This window comes from Osmerus mordax, chromosome 17 (genome assembly GCF_038355195.1).
Source record: "Osmerus mordax isolate fOsmMor3 chromosome 17, fOsmMor3.pri, whole genome shotgun sequence".
Taxonomy (NCBI): domain Eukaryota; kingdom Metazoa; phylum Chordata; class Actinopteri; order Osmeriformes; family Osmeridae; genus Osmerus; species Osmerus mordax.
Window position 1 is genome coordinate 6,896,204 of NC_090066.1, and position 22,210 is coordinate 6,918,413.

The 22,210-nt window shown below is 47.3% G+C and overlaps 2 protein-coding genes across 2 annotated transcripts; one reads left to right on the top strand and one right to left on the bottom strand.

The window, feature by feature from the left end:
- Nucleotides 1-1,125: 1,125 nt before the first annotated feature.
- csrp2 (cysteine and glycine-rich protein 2) lies at nt 1,126-6,606 on the top strand. The gene is made up of 6 exons (XM_067254186.1): nt 1,126-1,231; nt 2,571-2,695; nt 3,784-3,952; nt 4,730-4,859; nt 5,391-5,484; nt 6,396-6,606. The coding sequence occupies exons 2-6, from the start codon at nt 2,584-2,586 to the stop codon at nt 6,470-6,472; spliced, it is 582 nt and encodes a 193-aa protein (XP_067110287.1). The 5' UTR covers nt 1,126-1,231; nt 2,571-2,583; the 3' UTR covers nt 6,473-6,606.
- Nucleotides 6,607-6,751: 145 nt separating this feature from the next.
- On the bottom strand, nt 6,752-19,483 carry zdhhc17 (zinc finger DHHC-type palmitoyltransferase 17). The gene is made up of 16 exons (XM_067254187.1): nt 19,384-19,483; nt 19,030-19,152; nt 17,905-17,982; nt 16,760-16,904; nt 16,026-16,090; nt 15,339-15,501; nt 15,111-15,236; nt 13,847-13,989; nt 13,173-13,273; nt 12,412-12,536; nt 11,562-11,624; nt 11,344-11,437; nt 10,420-10,503; nt 10,154-10,311; nt 9,767-9,861; nt 6,752-9,569 (listed from the first exon to the last, which is right to left on the bottom strand). The coding sequence occupies exons 4-16, from the start codon at nt 16,886-16,888 to the stop codon at nt 9,431-9,433; spliced, it is 1,485 nt and encodes a 494-aa protein (XP_067110288.1). The 5' UTR covers nt 16,889-16,904; nt 17,905-17,982; nt 19,030-19,152; nt 19,384-19,483; the 3' UTR covers nt 6,752-9,430.
- Nucleotides 19,484-22,210: the final 2,727 nt, after the last annotated feature.

Sequence of the window (22,210 nt, forward strand, 5' to 3'; positions counted from 1 at the left end):
GCATCATCCAGAGCAGAGGGAGGCCGACTACAGGGAATCTTTCACCCACTAACAACATACATGTACATTCAATTCATTTAGCAGATGTCTTTATCCAAAGCGACAGATAGGCCCCTTTGTATCACGCTGTACACGTCCTGCTAATATGCCCGACACATGGGGATGACAGAGAGAGATCAGAGAGCTGTGTGCGTGTGTGTAAGACATTTATCATCACTGAGCAAAACTACGTGATGAATGTCCCGTCCCTGACTAAAGTTATTAAAGGCAGTCCATTTTATGTTTAAATAAATGAATTATGACCCATCCACAGACCTGGCGCAGAATATTCACTAAAGACTTGAAACCCAGGTTGAGACGTGCTTTGCTTACTTTATAATTGAGTTGAATGAGTACTGAAGGGTTTTGAGTATATCAGTCACTTCCATTCAACTAACAAGTAAAAATTAGGCAGAAAGGTTATTGCGGCCTTATTACACAGACAGTTTAAGTTCTCTGTTTAGAGGAAGGGGGGTGGGGGGGCATCTGCAAAAGTATGGTTTACATTTCAAAGTGGTGCCCAGGAATGTGTAATGTTAAGCCCACTATCTAAGATATCTGCTGTCCTATCCTTGAGTTTTCCTCTGACCAGTGCATGTGTCAGTCTGTTTTTAATCAGGGTTGGACAACGCTCATCTCACATGTAACTGAACGGGAAGATCAGAAGGGCTACACAGGTTTGAAATTGGACCTTAAGAGTGTTTTGAAATCTCAATGTGGATTAGGCGTGTGACTCATAAAACCTATAGAGACCTGTCATCAGCCAACTGTTCAAACAACCCAGTTTAAATATTGTTAACACACTAATTTCATCAAGTATTGAACTTTTGAAAGTCTAGAAATGAAAGAGTTAAAGAAGGTAAATTATGGACACCTGTATGGTCCGCGTAGAACCACGTTTCTGTTAATAGTAGGATAGAGTGTTGTAGAATGGTTGACATTTCAAAAGACACTGATTACAAACAGCACAGTAACGTAAAAAGGAAGGCCCTTGTAATTACAGAACTCCACCTCTGACAAAAACCACTCCCTCCTACCGAAGCAGCTCAAATATGACTTGCTATACGGAGTCCGGCTATTGCTGACTAAGTATACGGAGGACTCAAGTGAACATACGGATATATCCATTTGAACAAACAGTGTGGCGCGTACAAGGAATTAATTGCGGTGATACTCAAACGGATTTGTAAAGGTATAGTTTCAGATTCGTGTTTACTTGCGCAAAATATTGTTACACAAAACTGTTAGATGTAGCCCACTAAAGTTAAAACACATTTGTGACATATGTCCATATGCATAGCCTAGATTAATGTTTATTGTAGTCTCTATTTCTCTAAATGTGTCGTTGTAATTTTATGTCATTTCAATTCACACCATCGAAGGAAATGCAGTGGTAAGATAATTTTGCTTTATGACATTAAAATTCAACGTTTTGTAACTCAAAAGTCAAATTTGGGCTTACCATCATGGTGAATCTAGAGCCGATTTGAGAAAAAACGACACACCTGCGCTACTTGAGCTAAACTGGTGACGTAGTCACACCTTTCGCAGGCCTTATTAGAATTAATAACCTATCCTGGTTCTGCTGATCAAAATGCTTTTATTTTAACAGGTGCAGTACTTGTTGCATATCAACAACACTGAAGACAACATTTCAGCTCAGCATTTGCTGTAGCCTACACATCCTATTTAACATGATCTTAACCATAACTCCAATAATTAGAAATTCATCAACATTGGTAGTAAAACATTGTTGTGTGTCAATCATCTACATGGGGTTAGGGAACTGGGCACAGTTCTCGGAATGCAGACAGATGAGGCCCCTGAACGCTAACCACCGATCATCTCTCATGTTGGGGCTCGTCATTGCCACACAGTCTGTCATAACTCGCTATTAGGTTCCATCGTCTCACTTGATTAATAACTTGCTCTAAACTCGTGGTTTAGTTATCTATTGAAAATGAAAAACACCGCGTTTTTCTTCCGCGGGTGACATCATGTCTTGTCTGCGCTTTTCTTGGAATACAGATGAGAGACTTGCTTTTTAATTAAACGTTTTATGTGTCTCCTCGAACATTTTTGAAGTAGACTGTCAACGGCAAACAAATGACAGACTCCATAACCAATGATCGTACAAATGTGATCAGCCTTCAATTTTAGTCTCCAGTGTGGCCACATCAGTATTTATACTCACACATTGTTTGAAGACCATTGGAATTCAAATCCCATAAGCTTAAAACAACACATTGTTCTATGACATTGTAAAACCACTGTGAAGTGCATCATACATTCCTGTCCTCCATTGTTGTGGTCCGATTTAAACCCCATGGCTTGTTTTGGTCTGTATGTGCTTCCTGCTGCACAGTGTCCATTGTTTTTGACTGTATCTCATAGGTTCAGGAAGGTGCGCTGCGTTGACTCAGACAGACAGGAAGGACTGACCCCTCCACTTCCACCACCATTGGAGACCCATCTTTTTTCCTAACTTACTGAATTCTCTGTTTCATGTGTTCAATTTGTTTTTTTTGCAGCACAACAACGACAATGCCCAACTGGGGAGGTGGAAACAAGTGTGGCGCTTGCCAGGGCACGGTGTATCATGCTGAGGAGGTGCAGTGTGATGGCAAGAGCTTCCACAAATGCTGCTTCCTATGCAGTGAGTAAAACCTTGTGTTTGTTGGGCTCATTTCATTGGCATGTTCATTCTTAAAGATGTCTTCCTCAAAGATCTTCTGTGCCGGGATATCCCAAACTTTCACTGCAGGTTCTAGAATGTTCTAGTCTTTCGAAAGGATAAGATGACGCGAGTACCCATCTCAGAATGGAGGCACGGGAGAGTCAGGTCAAAATAGACGTCATTCTCAGCTGTAAACCTACTGATGGGTCAAACCCAGTTCACTGTATGATCATAAAACTTATCATAGGCATCATGCCAACCATAGCACATGAATACTTGCACTGATGTCTTTGCTTATCTCATTCCACTGGTCACTCTGTGGACAGTTCTGCCTGCCATGAGTTAGTTGTGTGTATGCCCTGCTCTTGAACTTCATTAAAATGTCAGTAAAGAGGTTTTCATCGAAAGACCTTGACTGGAGCACACACCATGCACATGCTTTGAATTAGTTTTAGTTGCTTTCCAATGGTCAAACAACGAGGCTCATACAAAAACAAGTTTCTTTTTCTGGGGTCCCTACAAGCGTTGCTTTGTTCGGAGACGACAGAGAAAAGCTAATGAGTGGAGAAAGTGTGTGTATCCGTTTCTGTCCCTGTCTCCCTTTCGTTCCCTTTTTGATTTTCAGCTCGAGAGCCAAATCATTTCTAGGTGTGTTTAATCACTTTTGCTAAGTTATAGATACTGTAGATTTGAACCCACGTCTTGTCATGGGGCTCAGCGCGGGAAGATGAGTCTGTGAGTCACTGTAGGTCACTTGCTTTGGAGTCAGCCCAACAATTGAACATTTCACCTGGTATCTGATTGGATTTAACAACATTAATCTGAAAAGAAATGTCCCAGAACTCTAGACAAACAGGCACTGTTTCCTTACATGGTCTCAAATGAGTGTCAACTCTTCCTGGAATGAGGAGCAACATATCCTATTTGGAGACTAAGTTCACAATTGAGGAGTTAGTGACCATGCCAGGGAGGCTACAGTGTCCACAAACCCACAAGGCAGCGTCTGTTCCTCGAGGAGACAAGGCCATTGTGGTTCACTGATCGCTGTCCTCTTGGGTTTTTCGCAGTGGTGTGCAGGAAGGGACTGGACAGCACCACGCTGGCCATCCACGACACGGAGATCTACTGCAAGTCCTGCTACGGGAAGAAGTACGGGCCCAAAGGCTACGGCTACGGCCAGGGCGCCGGAACACTCAACATGGACCGAGGAGAGAGGCTGGGGATCAAACCAGAGGAGTACGTCTTGTCACCCTCACTGTGTCTCTGAGCTGAGTCAGAGACACGTCTGTACTGTGTGCTCTGGCTGCGTGCTAGTCTATGGGGTTTCTGGGATGACAACAGGGGTATATTGGAGGATGTATTCGAGTCCACTTCAGACAGTGGGTTGAAAATCAGGCTTCTTGATTCACTTTGCAATGGAAGTCTGATGGATTAATAGACTACACTTTGTAGACTGAAGGATCAAACCCATCATATTACATTACACCCTCAACGAAGGGCTAAGAGGCCTGGGAATGGACCCTGATTAGGTACTCATACTGTACACAGTGACAAGCTTCCTGTTGTTTCAGAGTTAAAGTGACCAGTAACTTCATCCCCATGATGACTAGCCCGTACACACACACACACACACACAAATAATCAGTACTCCCAGACTACACACACACAAGGCTGTTCACCCATTCGCAGAGTGCATAGCCTTGTGTCAGGTGATTGTTGTTATGAAAGGCTCCATTATGTAACCCATAGCTCCTGGGCAGCCCTGCTGACCCTCATCTCTCCCCTGCTGTCCCCCGGGACACAAAGACATCCATTCAGGGTCCATTCCCCTTGGTTAGGCTCCGCTCCAGGGCTCCAACCCCTGGGCCCCAGCGTTTGTAGCTTTCCCACCTATGTGTCAACTAAGTGGGGAGAGAGAGGTGAGGGCTGGGGCCTCTGTCCAATCTGGAGCTTCAAAACGGTCTTATTACAGCTGTGTCATTTGTTTGCTATTGTTGTGGTGCGTTTCTCCAGGACCCAGACCCACAGACCCACCACCAACCCCAACCCCTCGAAATTTGCCCAGAAGTTTGGGGGCTCAGAGAAGTGTGCGCGATGTGGGGATTCTGTTTATGCAGCGGAGAAGGTCGTAGGGGCAGGCAAGGTGAGTCAGTGTCCCAGCGTCTGAGAGCTGGAACAGGGGAAAGGAGCAAGGATTGGGGGTTAAGGCTCAGCAGGATCCAGAACAGTAACCCCACAACAATTGAAACCGGGGGGCTGTATCATACAGTACTGAGGAGAGTTGGACGGATTCCCTTTTTCATATTAATGAAAGAAATTCCACTATTCTCGCAAAAGGTTTTTCATGAAGTCTGGATTTGAATGATGCTTTTTAAGTAGCTGGCTATAAAATGTACTTTGGGACTGTAAGCAGAAGCAGTAAAAGACACACACACACACACACACACAAATACAGGCAGAGGTTCTTTGGCTCTAAAGCAGCCTATGGTCTCTCCTTCTCTAGCAGACGTGTACGTGTGGTATATTCATTAAGGAAGCATACACAGCTCTATGGCTCCAGAATATGATGTGTAATTTGCTCACATAAGTATGATACTGTTTAAGAATGAATAGAAACTATTTTCCCCATTGTTCAGACAGTCGGTCATCTCTTTCCCATCCCTATCTTCTGCAGCCGTGGCACAAAAACTGTTTCCGCTGTGCCAAGTGTGGGAAGAGCCTGGAGTCCACCACTCAGACAGAGAAAGACGGCGAGATCTACTGCAAAGGTGACACTCAAAAACTCCCAACATCTCCCCTAATCCTGGACACCAGCACTGTGGGATGTACTGTACAAACATGCCATTGTTTCCGCCAAACACACAGATTATCATTACGTGATCATATCAACAGTGACGGTATTGGATGTACCAGCTGTTATGTAATACGGCTCTTCAAAACAAAATTCGACACCACACCAGTGCACTATTACAATAGAGGGGCTAATGAGTGTTTATCAATGTGTCAGAGGACACCAGACTGGTCAAGCCTGTTTAGAATCAAAGACTGAACCTGAATAACAAGCCTCATCCTGTTTTGCCCATATCTTGTTAGGTTGGTATTTTGTTAACGTTCTGTCAACTTCAATGTATTTTGTCCATGTTGTAATATTGCCCCTAAAACTTCCAAAACAAAAGATATCACTCACATGATGGTGTTGGAATGTTCCAGCAAAACAAGAGATTTAAAGCTACATACACATATTCTGAGGCTTAAGATGGGTATATGGATCTTTATGTCCAAAGAGGTTGGACTTGATTTGAACATTAATGCGGATTCTTTAAATTCCTTCACAATATATGCCAACACTACCCCTGCTCCGCCTGCTCATTGGTGGATACATGTTGTACTGTCATGGAACCTTGATCTGATGAGTAAAACATGGCAGCACATATCTTTATCCAAACACCTCACCAAGCACAGCATGCCAGTCAGCTCGTACAGTTAGTTCTTAGTTCGCTCACCTCACGAAGGGCCAATCATCTAACAAGGCTGTTTACTACTCTTCCAAGACGATAAACACTTTATCCTTCAGACAAAGGTCTGACTTTAAACAGAGAAGCATGCTGATTAAACAGACATATTGAACTGTTTGCTAAACATTTTGTTTGTTTAGACTTGTTTTTCTTTGCTTCTCCAGCATGCTATGCCAAGAACTTTGGACCCAAAGGATTTGGTTATGGCCAAGGGGCAGGGGCTTTGGTCCACGCCCAATGATGACTGCTTCTCAACAGGAGCTACGCCTACCATGCCTTTGTGCCATTCAGTCTAATGTGAAAATCTGAGTATTCATGCCTTAGTTTTTTTGCATGGGATGTGGGCACCAATAATAAACAATATTTACAGATCCATTTACAGAAATCCTTGCCAATTACACAATAGATATTACAAATGTATTTCAGTATGTCTCAATATGGTGACAACCTGAAGAAAAAAATAAAATATGAACATAGCCAAATTATTCAACCGAATTTCAAACACGAAGCCACAAATGAATATTTTCACATTTGACTGTATTTTTTTAATTAAAGCCATTAAAATTGATCCATGCCCAATATGTTTACATCTGAAGCGGAGTTACGGTGACATCCTGAAGGAGGTGGAGAGGCACTGGAGATGGTCATGTGCTTTCAATATGGCGGGACAGCAGGGGACAAAACCAGTGTAGACGTGCCTCTGAAACACGGCTCGTTAAGCAGGTTTTACGTGAGACGTTTTCTGAAACGTGGCATGTTAACCCGGGCCTACATGAGTAGATTTATGGGCTTGGTCCTGATGACTGGTTATCCGTGCACCTTCTAGACAGTGAGCAGAGGGAAGTTAAATACAGAGCTTCCAGCAGATGATGCTGATGTACTCTCACAAGCTAGGAGACCTCTTAAACCACTCTAAACTATATTGCCTGATGAGACAACACCTAATGATTCATCTTTAAGATAAACAAGATCTGTGTTTGTCTTTAGTTCTCTGGTGCCTTTACAATTTGTACATCCAGTGGTATAACAATCCCAGCAAATATGACTTAGAAAAACCCCTCTTGTTTGACTATGATTCACCAGCATGGAACATTCAAATATATTACACTTCAGCAGTTGGCCAGATCCTTCAGACCTTGCACACCCGCAGACCAAGAAGGACTTGCACTAAAAGATACACACACACACACACTGGATAAAAAAAATTATAATAACATAACGCAGAAAGTACTTGCAAATACTGAACATTCACTATATACAGACACATGGCTCTCTGGGCCTCTGGGATGGCGACAGGTGATCATTGTTATGGCGACAGCCCATTGTCCAAGCATCACACATGCACTGGAGTTTTTAATTGCAAGGGATTAAAATGCCTATAGACAGCAGTGTCGGACATCACTAAAAGCTACAGTCATACACTTGGATTATATTCGGTTTATCTTCTTTCCTTTTGGTTGGATGAAATCAAAGTGTTTTTTTCTTTTCTTCAGGAGCTGCTTCAACTAACACTGACCCCAAAAAAACAAAAACAGAACAAAACGAAGTCACTCACGAAAAAAAAAAAAAAAAAAAGAAGAAAAGTCTAGATCATTATGTACAGATGCACATTCTTTACATTTCAGTCTGTCCTGTCGCTGCTGAGTCCACTGGAGGATGAATCTCAAAAGCAAAGAGATGACAACGCTGAGGAGGAGGGTCTGGAGAGGGGGAGGGGGGGCAATACCGCATCGGACAGGACCCTCATCTCTCTGTAAACATGGAAGAGTTTGTTGGGAAGCGGTGTGGGTTTACCTTTGTCTTCAGTAACAGCGAGAGCAGAAAACATGGTGATCAGTGCATTGTAATAGGCAGACACACAACAAGTGTGTGTGTGTGTGCGTGTGGGGGGGAGATAAACTAATCATCTCGACTTCAGAAGTCAAAAGAGAACATGTGGAATGAAGCTTTCTTGTAAACTTATAAAAACCATTCTATCCAAGTCACAGATGAAAGGGCCTTTTGTTTCTCTGCTTCAAATGGATCTTTCTAAAACTAGTATTATTATCTTATTACTACTCTTATATTAATAAATATATTTGTATGCATGTGTGACTGTGTAGAGTATTATTCATAGGGGCACCATGTCAAACCACCTTGAATTCTTTCCTACTGTTCTCTTGATATAAAACACACAACATAAACGGCATCAACTGTGAAATAAACGCCAGGACACAAGTTCATCTATAAATAGCTTAAAAATAAATATGCTGCATCACATTATTTATAGGATATCGCTCCTAGTTGCGCCTTTTCCTAAACCTTGAATATGACCAATCAGCCAAGAGCCCACTCTACAACAGGTGCCATCTTATGACACACCAACTAGTCTGTGCTAGGTGTTTATCAATATTGGCAATTCTAGGGCTTTCCTGGAATAACCTGAAACAAAGGCTTGAATGAAGGTGCTTAACCAAAACGTTGAAACCCTCGCCGAAGAAATCCGGCTTTAGACCTAACTTCCATTCACAAGCCTTTCCTTCATCTCCCTGGCAACCACCGTTTTAAAAAGGAACAGCAGAGTTGGGGAACTAAAGAATGGAAAAGACGAAGGAAACACAAAATGGGAGGGCAAAAAAAAAAACACCAAACTTTTCGAATATCAAAAAAAGGACAACCGCATAAGAGAACACTGAAGAAAAAAAGAAAAAAGCAAACACTGCCGTTAACATACTGCACGTGTTGCAGTCATGACTCCAGCATGGCTGAAAAAAAAAAAAGACAAAAAAAAAAGATCCCTTTTTATGTTTAGAAGAAGTCGTTCTCCTCCCTCTGCCTCTCCCCCCGCGCGTCAGGCAGTGGTGCACTGTTCAGGGGGAGAGGAGACGAGGGGGAGCTCTGCAGAGGAGACGGCCCATGGGGTCCAGGAGATGGAGTGGTGAGGCTTCATCTAGGGTAACAGCAGTGGGTAGTGGGCCAGTGGTGGTGGTGGGGGGAGGGGGTGGTATCGGTGTAGCGTTGCCCCCTAACAGCATGCTAGTCCAGGCTGAGATTCAGTCAGATCAGTGAGGGAGGGAGAGATGGTCCGAAGGCAAACGCTCCCGGAAAACAGCCCCGATATGAACTCTGGTTGGGGGAGGGGGGGGGGGCTTTCTTTCTCTTCCTCCAATAACACGGCTGTTCCTCCAGTCCTTCTCCCTACTCCTCCCTCCTTCCTGCTCTACACCAGCTGGTACCCCGACCCAGTGGTCTGGTCGTACTCTATTGTGTACTGCGTGGTCCAGTCTATCGCCAAAGGCCGAAGGAGACCGCAGCACCGGATCTCAAAGAAGTCTATGAGGTTCCGTATACAGCCATGACTGGAGAGTTAGGGAGAGAGAGAAGGAGAGAATGTGGGGAAAAGATACAGTACAAGTTAGGAAATCAGACGGACCTTCATTCAGTGTCAGTTACAGAATGTCACATGGTGGCTGAACCAACAAACAGACCAGGAAGACTCATCGTGTTTACTACCCATGAAAACAACCCAGGTATATTACTAGCCAGGTATACTCACTTGAAGGGGCTCTCGATGGACGTGGCTGTTACTTTAAAGTGCTTGTATCTCCTGGCGTTCATCCTTTCGTTGGTGGTGATTCCCAGACCAGCAATCTGGAGAGGAGCACGCACACACAATGTCACTTAGCAATGTCACTTAGCAATGCCATAAAGGACAGGACGTAGTCTGTAGTCCAAGACAAATAAATCTGGCAAACCACTCTCTGTTTAGCAAGCATCATTTTCAGGCTGGAATCATGCCAAGGTCAGTATTGACATTCCATCAAAAGAAAACTGTTTGCAATGACTTATGACTGATGAACAAACAACAGTGACATGAAAACAGAAGGTCTGTCTCTCTCTCTCCGTCTTGCTCGCTCCCTCTCACTCCCTGTCTCTCTCTCACCTGGTACAGCTGGCACATGATGAGCACAGCGACCCACATGAAGTGGAAGACACTGTTGATGAACATCCAGAACATCCAGGGGGAGCAGGAGGCGATCTGGCTCAGGTAGAACCACAGGCCGTCCTTGGCGTAGCTGGTGGCACAGTGGATCCTCCAGTCTGGAGGACAGAGGTCAGGATGAAGTCAAGAGGACAGGTGGTGGTGGGGGATGGGTTCACATAACAAGGAGAGTTGACGGGGGTGGGGGGGGGGTGTTTTTCACTCACAGCAGGTGCAGCCGTACATCATCCAGCAGATCATGCAGAGCAGGAAGAACAGGTAGCCCATGAAGTAACGGTGGTTTCCACTTCCTGCACACGGGAAAAGAAAGTCATTCCATCAATAATGTGTTCATTTCGCAGACGCTTTTATTCAAGGTGACGTAGAGGAGGGGATTTGAACCTGTGACTGAACCTGTGCTCTACCACTGAGCTATACACACAGTGACTGGGATAAAGTGCAGCTGTGTCCTTTAAACTCGGTCCAAGCTTCAGAACTAGGAGAGCTGAGTGTTGTGTTAGCTTGCTAATGAGGAGCGGTTTCCCTGATGTCATCCCCCCCCCCTTAACATATCCTGACCCTCTGCATTCCCCTGTTCCCCTCACACCTGGCTAAACAGGACAGAGCCCCCCTGGGAAGTAAGGGCTGGCAGGCAGGTCTGTGCCATTGTCTATCAACATCTGGCCCATCCTGTTCATTCTGGTTTAGAAGAGACTGCACACAGGTCATAGGACCATAGGACACTTCAATCCTCAGTCTCCCCCTCTTCCTTCCCCAGCCTACAGTCTCCTCCACTCCAACCCCCCCCCCCCCCAGAGCGAACAGAGCTGGCCAGCGTTCAGACACCCGGAGAGACCAGCGTGCCAGCTCTGCAGCTCCCCTTTGATGGTCTCACTACCCACCAGTCAGAACAGCTAATTAACTCACACGGAGGGCCCCTTTCAACAACACCATGCGCTGCTTCTTATGGGGGGGGGGGGGGGAGACTTGAGACGAATACAAAATAAATGTTCTAATTTTGCGAGCAGAAAATGAGCCGCAGCCGAGGGAACGTGTTGTTCTACTTTAATCCTGTTTATAGGCTAGGTAGCGTGCTCGCTGTTAATGTAATCCTGTTTGTACGGTGGCTAGTGTGCGCGCTGTTACTTTACCGACACAGTTGCCCACCCAAGGGCAGTGGTGGTCAAACTTGGCAATGCAGCGGTTGCACACGGCACAGTGTTTGGACCTTATAGGCTTCCGTATCTGGTGGGGGTGGGGGGGACAAAAGACAACATGGAAGTGACATTCAGTGAGTCCATTTAACTATTACAAAGCTCAACCACATTTGAGACTTTCAAAGTAAACTTTTTAAGATGTTTGTCTTTACCAAACAAGTACTGCAGAATATGCTGAGATCCAGGCTGCCTGTTTCTGCCAATTCAACTATAGTCTGGAAGAGAGGGAGAGACCGAAAGAGTGTGAGAGAGAAAGAAGAACAAGGTAAGTAACAATGACAATTTCAAAACTAGAATTAATGAGACTACACGAGATTTGAGGGGTTGATGATTGCTACTGTCGCGGCAAAGATAACTTTGAATGGAACCTGATCAGTCCCAGGTTGCATCATGGGAAATGTAGGTACTCTACAGCCAGAGCTCCATATGTCGAGGAGCCTTGAGAGGACTAGAGGTGAAGAGGAATTCCTCTGTCCCCAGAGCAGGGCACAGAGACCTAGATGTGTGAAGGGCCTGGAGGCCTCCGTGCTGTCCCACCTCCAGTACCAGACTGGGCCCTGCTGGGCTATATTTAGCCCCGTCATCAATCACATAATGGGGAAGCTGGGACTGTGAGCAGTGGAGGCCCCGATCTGCTCCATCAGTGTGTGCTAATGAGGGACACTCAGACACTAGGGGAGGGGGGGGGGGGGCTGGCTGAGGGCCAAGGGTTCCACAGCGCAGACAACCCAGTGAAATGCTTGGTAAGGACTGGTTATGGAACCATGTTTGGCTGAAAATAAATAGCTACACTATACATCATGATGAACTACTCAGAGAAGGAGCGGATCTGATCAGTTTGTATCAGTGTCGAACAAAAGTTGTGTGGGACAGTTAGAGTATTGATGGTGCTTCGAAGCTGCACTGGCTGTGTGGTCAACCCCCTTCATGCCTCACACCTGGCCCGTCCCCTCAGGAAGCAGGTGGGATGACTGTGGGCGGAGCAGGAAGTGGCTTGTTTACCTTCTTCTTCTGCTCCTCTGAGGCTTTGATGATGCCGGGGTCGGACTTCCAGGACTTGCCGAAGTTGTAGAACAGAGCCACGCTGTTGAGCAGGAAGGGGAGGTGCACAGTGGCGAATGGGAGATGTGCCAAGAGGTCAAGGAAGACGTAGGATCGGTCTTGGAAAATGTGTCGCTCACAAACAGCAAGACATTCTCTGAGCCTAGCTTGGAGTTCAGTTGGGTTCAAAGATAGCCCTAGCTCTCTTCCGGACCGTTTCAGCCCAGAATGGAGTTGTGGTGGAAACGGTCCACTTGTAACTACTTTCACAAGAAACTCTCTCCCACAATCCCGCTGTAAATACAGGCTCCTTTGAAAAACACCAACTCCACCCACGACACGCTCTAATTTCCACTTCAGGTTTGAGGAGGACAATGAGACTCCACTGCCCCCCCTCCGGCCTCCCAAGAGACTCGAAATACATGAAATAACCGGTGTGGAGGTGGGAATGTCTGCACTCCTACTTCAGCTGCCGATCAATCTTCCCACGGAAAACAAGAAATGACTTGTGAGCTTTGGGGAAACATGGCCACCATGACAAAACACAGGAGTCTCAAAGCTCTGAAGTCAAACCCAAGGATACGGTACACAGCAATAGGAAGGATTGGACGTACACATACATGCAAACGCGCACACACAAGGCTGTTTTCACAGCCAGGGCAGCGCCGCTCTGATGGGTGGATGGATAAACGGCTCCCAAGAGGGCGAGGTGTAAAGGATATCATTCCAGAACCAGTAGAACCAGGTGATGTACATCCAGAACTTGGTAGCCAGATAGATCCCCAGAGGAAGAGCGCTGTGCATGGAGTGGTCGAAGAACGACCTGCGTGAGGAGGGGGAGGAGAGGGAGGGAATGGGAGAGAGAGAATGGAAATGGGTTAAGAGAGGGGGGAGAGTGAAAGGGGAGAAAGGGGGGTAACGGGATGGAAACAGAGAGGGGCGTTGGAGTGAAAATTCTGCTGTCGTAAATGTCTTTTCCACTCATTTCTGTGACACTGCAGGGGTCAGGCCTACATTGAAGAGGACACGCAACAAAAACACAAGAATGCAATCCCTTTGAGATCAAGTCACCCAGACAAAGGAAAACAAACTAAACCATAGCTTGTGGACATGTCTACAATCGAATTAAACAACAACAACAACAACTATCAAAACTACATTTCCACAGAGAAAGAATGCCAAGTATTTGTTTGAATGCCAGTGTGCACATAGCAGGCCCACAGCTGTGCTGGTGGATACCGGCTGAGAGTACACCACCAGCTACTGCAGGAGCAGATGGTGGAGCTAATGGACTGACAGTAGGGGGTACTGTGTGTGTGTGTGTGTACAAGAAAGTGTATATAGCACACAAAATATCCAGTAAGTGTGTGAGCGCGCGTGTATCCAGGGCACGTACTTGGAGAGGAACTGCACAGTGACCCACACTCCAGCGTACATGAGGCTCTTGGCGAGCCAGGAGTCGATATCCAGGTCAGCGATGAAGCCCACGAGCCAGATGACCAGGAAGGGGGTCGCCAGCATCACCTTCTGTCTGAACTCCTGCACACACACCACGCCAAACACACACACACACACACACACACACACACCATACCAAAAACACACACACCATGCCAAAAACATACACACCATGCCAAAAACACACAATGTTTTTTAAAGGGGATCCCAAAATAGGTTGAAATTTGCACTGACAGAGTTTAAACGAGCAACTACGAAGCCTAATCAAAAACGATGATAATCATTAGAATAATGCTCTGCTGAACTATATCTATATTCTACAACGGTCACGTACTGAGCAGTGCTTCAACTGAGCAGGATCTACTGTGGATGCATCTACCATATCTACAGGGATGTACCTTGATCACCTAAGATTGTCCAGCGGTTGAATAAAAAGACAACATGGTGAGACGCAGGCAAATGTCAACAAACGACAAACAGAAGACGCTAGCAGGGGGAGTGTGGCTGTCTGCTGACAGCCGTGTTCCACTCAGGCCTGAACGCAGCTAGTTGCAGGGTGTCGTGGGGACAGAGGGCCAAGCTGATCAGCGTTCTAACACAGGGCTCCAGACACTGACGTGACACGGAGCAGGGTTCGGCCCAGCGATAAACACCACCTCTCACGCATCGCTCCCAGTTCCAGGGCAGCTAGATTGGGGGTTAGCTCGTTTCTCGTCAACAAGAAAGCAGCAATTTCCTTTCAAGGTGTTTTTCTCAGAGAATCCCAGGCTCCACTGGGAGAGAGCCCTTCAGACACAGACAAGGACAGGCACTGTTCCCTGGGTAATTGTGTGTGCGTTTCCTTATTAAGCCTAACCTGGACCAGTGTGATCTTTTGTGACTTTTACAGAGTCTGGATCTCCAGACCGAGGTCTCAGATGGACCATGAAAGTGAACATGTCTTGTTTTTCCACGCATGTTGAAAAGTTCCACGACTTTCAAGTGGTATAACCTCGAGAGTTGCTGTAAAACCTTGTGTGTTACAACACTCATACCCTACAAAACTGCTGCTTCCTTTTATAAGGGTCTTTATTTGTGTGTGTGTGTGTGTGTGTGTGTGTGTGTGTGTGTGTGTGTGTGTGTGTGTGAGAGAGGACAGCGTGTGTGTGTGAGAGAGAACAGTGAGTGTGTGTGTGTGAGGACCGTTGGTGTGTGTGTGCTACCTTGTCCATCTTGAGTCTCTTCAGGTAGGAGGGGCTGTCGTAGCCCTTGGCCTGCCGGGCCTCCTGCAGGTGGTTGATCATCCAGACGTTCTTCCTCTGCTTGGCCAGGTCCAGCGGAGTCTCTCCCTGGCAACCACACCCCACAGGACACATCAGCACACACACACACACACACACACACACACGGCTGGGGCCAGGCTGGACCAAACGGACTAGACACACACACACCTTGATGTTCTGGGCGTCTACGTTGGAGTTGGCATCCAGCAGCAGGCTGATGACGGTGGTGTTTCCAGCCAGCACGGCCCAGTGCAGGGCCGTGTTCTTGTGGTACTTGTCCCCCAAGTTGACCGACACGTTGAAGGTCAGGAGGAGCCGGGTGGGGTCCACACTGGGGGAGGGGATGTATGCCGGTGAGGGTGGGGTGTAATAGAGGTAGGTATACATGTTTTTGTGTAGCAATAAGTATGAATCAACATCAGCCTGCTAGTATCCGACCCTGTACTGTGCACCTCTCCCCTGTACAATATAACCCACTAGCATTAGAACCCACTAGAGTGTATTATACACTATAACCTGGTCCAAAGCTGAACGGATGAGGAAGAACATTAATGGCCACAGACTGCTCAGACCGTTCCCCTGCTGACAGTCCTGATTTAGACGTTAGAAGGTTGCAGGAGCTCCAGTCAGCAGAATCTACTTCCTGCGTGTGTGACAGCATCCTGATTCTGCAGTACAACACTGTGTGTGTGGGATGCCTTATTTAACCATCCTTTCAGAAAGCAGATCTTTACTTGGCTGCTAAGCCAGAGAACTCAAAGGGACGTTGACACGGAAGCCTCTGGGTCATGTGACCTTGTAGGGGTGGAATATATAGGTACACACACACACACACACACACACACACACACACACCTGTGTGTCCTGTAAGCAGCCCACATCAAAGGAGTCATGCCGTTCTGATCCATCATGTCCACATCCTGCCAGAGATAGAGAGAGACAGAGGAAGAGAGACAGAGGAAGAGAGGGAGAGAGACAGAGGAAGAGAGACAGAGGAAGAGAGACAGAGGAAGGGAGAGAGAGAGAGGAAGGGAGAGAGAGGAAGAGAGACAGAGGAAGAGAGACAGAGGAAGAAAGGGAGAGAGAGAGAGACAGAGGAAGAGAGACAGAGGAAGAGAGACAGAGGAAGAAAGGGAGAGAGAGAGGAAGAGAGGGAGAGAGACAGAGGAAGAGAGACAGGAAGAGAGGGAGAGACAGAGGAAGAGAGGGAGAGACAGAGGAAGAGAGGGAGAGAGACAGAGGAAGAGAGACAGAGGAAGAAAGGGAGAGAGAGAGGAAGAGAGGGAGAGAGACAGAGGAAGAGAGGGAGAGACAGAGGAAGAGAGGGAGAGACAGAGGAAGAGAGGGAGAGACAGAGGAAGAGAGGGAGAGACAGAGGAAGAGAGGGAGAGACAGAGGAAGAGAGGGAGAGAGACAGAGGAAGAGCAAGATGGAGAGAGAGAGAATTAAAAGAGTGTTACTGGAAGCAGGAGGGAAGAACTTGGCAGCGTTCCGAACGAGGACGGCAGCTGTGAAAACCACGCCACCCCCCCCTGGCGGCCAGAGGAGGGCCTGGCCTGCTCGGGAGGGGGAGGGGGGGCACTGCTTACCTGGCCCTTGGCGATGAGGTACGCCACGATGGAAGTGTGTCCGAACTGGGCGGCCAGGTGGACGCAGCTGCAGCCCTCGCCGTCGATCAGCGAGGGGTCGGAGCCATACTTCAACAGCTGCACCACCATGGACAGGTGGCCCTGCCTGGACACACACACACACAAGCACAACACACACACATAATGCCCATGTGTGAATGACACTATTCATGCTGTTTACAAATACGATTGACCATTACGCACATTAAACTGTGAATTAACGTATTTTGCAGTTTCATTAAAAGGTTCTTTCAGAGTCTGTCAGTGAGTGGTGGAGTTGAAGCCTCCCAAAAAGACCTGATCTGTTTGACAGAGGCAACAGATGGATTACACATCACAGTGACATCTCTTCCTACGCCGTTAAGCCGATATTTGATTACCGCCTCCCTCAGGAGACACGGGGAACATTCTGACCATCGACCACATAAACCACAACCCAACGTGCCGCATCCGTCTTTAAATCCCCGATAAAGCGCCCTACCCTCCAGCCCGAAAGGTCACAAGCAAGGGGGGGGGGGGGGGGGGGGGGGGGATCTGACAGAGGCGAGTCCAGGGGACTGTAACCGAGCAGGTGCTGACGCCCTCCTGTCAGAACCATCAATAATGCAGCTGAGCTCTCTCAGGGGGTGGAGGCAGCTGTGTGGGGCTCTCTACCCTGGTCCCTGGAACCACCGCCGTGGGAGAGGGAAGGTTGCCTAAAACTATGTTGTCCTTGTTCCCCCCTCCCCCCCCCCCTCTCAATGAAAACCTCTTGAGGAACATTTTGTGGAAAGCTGAAAACCTGGGCTCGGCTCAAGCTGGATGACAAGTATTAAATAACACCCCCCCACTCTCCCTCGACAGTTTCCCTGGCTGTCTCCAGATCTCTCGACCAGCTCTATAAACAGAGGGAGGACCCGGGGTAGATCCCATTCACCAGCAGACCCAGGTGAATCCTGCAGAGCATCGTATAGGTACAGCTCAGCAGTAGAGCACTTGCACTGCATCAAGAGGTCGCAAGTTCAAATCCCCCCCCCCCACCCCGCTGTACGTCGCTTTGATTGACAGCGCCTTTTCAACACATTGTCGATCCTTCTGGTGTGTGTGTGTGTTTGTGTGAGCCTGACCTGGTGGCCCAGTGCAGTGGTGTGGAGTTCAGATCCCCTCCTAGCTGGTCCACTATCGCCCCCTTCGATATGTAGTACCTGAGGAGAGACACGCAATCAGAGAAGACAACATATCCACATGTACACACACACCAACAAGTGCACACATGCACACACCCTCCTTAGCCATGCTACTGATTGTTAAAGAGAGGATTGGTGGCTGTCCACCACATAATATGGAGAGATTAAAGAAAAGATGAAAGTGCATCTTTATTTTGGACTGGACAGGTATAATATGCATTAAAGAGGGCATTTCAAGCCTTCGCAAGGTTAATGATTATTAAACAATCTTTTAAAGGCCACCGAGCAAGAAGGTGTTCTACTCTGCTGACATAATGCTTGGACAATTTCAAAGTCCAAGTTCCTAAATGAGTCAGTGGGATGAGGGCTGGGAGGGGCCATGAGATGAGGGCTGGGGAATATTTGCAGAGGCTGATCCAGTTAATAAGGAACAGAAGATGGGTAAATACACATGTATAGGCACGCTCTCCACAACCCCCCCCCCCCCCCCCCCCATATCTCCCTCTCTCTCCCTCTCCCTCTCCCTCCCTCCCACTATCAGGAGGGAGCATGGAGGTAATTTCCACCCCTGCTGGTTGGGTCTGGAGTGAACGAAGATGCAATCTCTCCATCGGCCCAGAAGGACAGGCCAGCGCACAGTTGTGGTTCATCTCAAGAGAGCTGGCTGGAGCCCTGGTAGTCCAGGGCTCCAGCCAGCTCTCTGGCGCAGCATCCCCTCACAACTGGACTGGAACACATCAATCATTCATGTGACTGTACAACAGTGGGTCAAGGGCACACTGTCCTTGGCTGAGCAGAGTGTGTCGGCGTGTGAGGAAAAGAGGCAGAGTGAGGGATGTGTGTGTGATCGTGTGAATGAAAGAGAGAGAAAGAGAGAGAGAGAGAACCAAAGAGAGAAAGAGAGCGAGAAAGAGAGCGAGAACGAAAGAGAGAACGAAAGAGAACGAGAGCGAGAGAGAAAGAGAGAGAGGTGTGCTTGTGTGAGTGACAGACACAGACAGATGAATAGAGGGAGATGGAGGAGGAGGAAAACAAACGAGCTGGAGAATGAAAGAAAGCACTTACTTGACAAGGTCTATTCTATTGTTGATGGCTGCCCAGTGCAGGAGAGTGACGTTCTCTTTGTCGGGCTGTCGCACGTCGTAGCCCGCCTCCACCAGCTCCCTGCAGCGCTCAAAGATGCCGTACCTGCACAGTGAACACCACACGGCTCAAAACCACTATCCCATGGACTCCATGTGGAGCAGGCTGATATACCTGGTCTTGACATGGCAAGGCTACAGGGAGGCTAATGCTAAATCCCACAGGAAATCAAATCCCTGGCATTGCTAGCATCACTATGCAGACACACTAGATGGGGGGTCCTCGTCCTTAGGCCAGCCCCTGAGGCCGCCCCCCCCCCCGCATTTGAGTACTCACTGTGTGGCTTTGACGATGTCCCAGGTGCTGTAGTCATCCACGTGGCTTTTGCGGGCCACGTTCTCGGTGTAGCCATGGTTGTAGTGACTCTGGGGCTTGATTTCCTGGGAGGGGGAGACAGAGGAGTGTAAAGGGGGGGGTTTAGAAACTCTACCCACTGGTCCCACTGGGCTTTCACAGGCCTCATAGGTGTATTATGTCATAGGAGAGGAGGGGGGATATTTATTGCAGTATGGCTTTTACATTGAGTCATATTCAACAGCAGCACCTAGCCTGCTTCCCACATTGTGTCTGGTCTAGATCACTGAGGAGGGCTACTGACGGGCAACAACACACTGATGCTTTCCGAGAGAACTCCGGGAGATATGTTTGCCGATGGCAATGCCAGCAAGCTACAGATGATCAAACCAAACCCAATGCCAAGCCTTACATAAGCACACCAATCATGTCACTCAATACGATAATATAATGCTTTGTGGATATTCGTACCAGGGTGGGTTGGAGTCGCAGATTAATAATTTTGAAACAGAGCAAATGGACTATGAATATGGTTAATATGGAGATTATTACGAAATGTGGATTCCATGTAATATGAGTTAATCCAGAGACTATACTGCTATGATGATGTCACTGGGGCCTGAAGGGGGATGGAGGGAGGATGACCAGAGGATGAGGGAAGAAAGGGCGATGGAGGGGGGGAGGAGGTGAGGAAGGGGATGGCGAGGGTGGATTAGGGGAAAGGAGAGGAGAGAGGAAGAATGAGATGGAGATGGATAAGGGAAAAAGGGATGAAGGGTTGAAAGGGAGCTTGGCAGAAAGAGAGACATAGAAGGCTGGAGAAGGAGAGGGCCGGGGGGAGGGGGAAAACAGGGCTGGCAAACCTCCAGTCCCAACTCTGGGCCTTGGTCTGCAGGGCTGATTCTACAAGCTAGGAGCAGGGTCAGGTCTTCAGCTGTGGTTAGTCACTCACCCAGGGTAAATACAGAGGCTTGGTGGTGAGCTGTTTGTTCAAAATACCACTTTGCAGAATGGAAAGGGACCATTTCAACAGAAAGCAACCATTTCAACAGAAAGGTTTTCATTTACATTTTGTTATTATGAGTGGTAGGCCTGAAAGTAAGAAAAACAGGTTCAAATATCCCTTCAGGAAGTTCCACAAACAGGAATCTCTTAGCTTGTGATCCGACGATCTAAAAGATTGAGGATGTTTACAATAAAAACACCCTCAGAGAAAAAAAAAGAAAAGAAAAAGGGGGAACGGTCAAAACTCAGCCGGCTGAGGTTTCGTCCATTTTGTCTCCGTTGCAAATGAGCAAAGAGCAAAGCATGACGGACAAGCAGCGACCACGTAACGTGCGGCCCATGTCTGTGGACCCACCGAGCTGGAGCTGCTAGTCGCAGCTAAAGAATATGCGACAGATCCATGAAAGACAGCCTCACAGAAAAGGAGACAGTGGGATTTGAAGACAGAGTTGCAGAGACAGAATGGGTCTAGGGGGGATGCTCAAGGTTGTACAATTGGCCGTTTAAGTGTAAACGGAACAGTACAAGTCCCATCCTGCCTTGCAGCATCTCCCCGCCCCCCCCCCCCCCCCCCCCCCCCCCTCCTACAGAGCAGAGTGAAATGCTGAGGCAGCACTGCTTACATCATGACAGCCAGTTACAGCAGGGCTGCACACCTGGGGAGCTCTGTTCAGGCCTGGAGGGCAGTGCAATGTTGACTACACAGACACTGTAGATACAGAAGACCTAGTTTGGTTCTGAGGGGGAGGGAACGTGGTTGTATCTGCAGCCTACTGGAGAACCATATTATGTGTGGGGAAATTGGACTGAAGGTTATCCGCGGAGGTAGAATGTGTAATGATTTGCGGCACAACTTGGTTTTAATGCTCATTCGCACATTTTATTTCACCTGCGTCGCAATAGATGAGTGTTGGATACGTGTCGATCGTGTTGTGGAGATCTAGGTTTGTTGTCTGACTCCCTGATGGTGGGCATGATCCAGGTCATTAGTGGGCTCGTACTTATGTTCTACTCCTGGAAATTCCACTCTTACCCAGACAGCATTTTAAAATGGCATTCAAGGCCAGTTCTTTCATCTATATTTACATACAGCATAAAAAGCAGAAAGAGATATTCCCAGGTCTTTTAACAGTGAAAGGATAACCCAGTGACGGGTGTCGAAGACGTTTCTTAACTCTGAATCCCATTTATTATAATGTGCTTTCTCTCAGGGCCCTGAAGGAGAGATCCTCTGCTTGGAGAGCTAGTGAACCAGGTTGTCAATAGGACATATGGCATGCTCTCCCCAGGGAATGATGTCATGTGACCCAACCTTAGAAAAACAATAATATTTTACTGGTGGTCTTATAAATGAGAATAATAACACCCAGTGTCGTAATTATACTGTGAACTCGCCTAGGTCCAAAAATGCAATGTTTTGTGTGAAACAAAACATAATTATTTGTACGTTCATCCCTACTTCACAGCACAGACACAGGCTGACACACTGTAGGCAGACAGACAGGCATGCAGCCTCCATAATAGGCTGGTCTGGTTCTAGGCACCTTTTCTTAATGCTCCTTATTACATACAGGTTGAATGTGACTCCATTATCAAGTCCTTTCAGTATGCCAACTACACTTTCCCTACACTGTGCTATGGCTGGCTGGTTGGCTGGCCTATTCAAAGCCAATAAAGATTCTGCAGCAGGATAGGTCTGTCCCAATCTAACATACCATCTCAAATGAGGGCCATTCTGTGAAACTAATCCAATATTCAAGCTCAAATTTGAGTTAATGAGAAAGTGTTTGGAGAATCTGCCTCG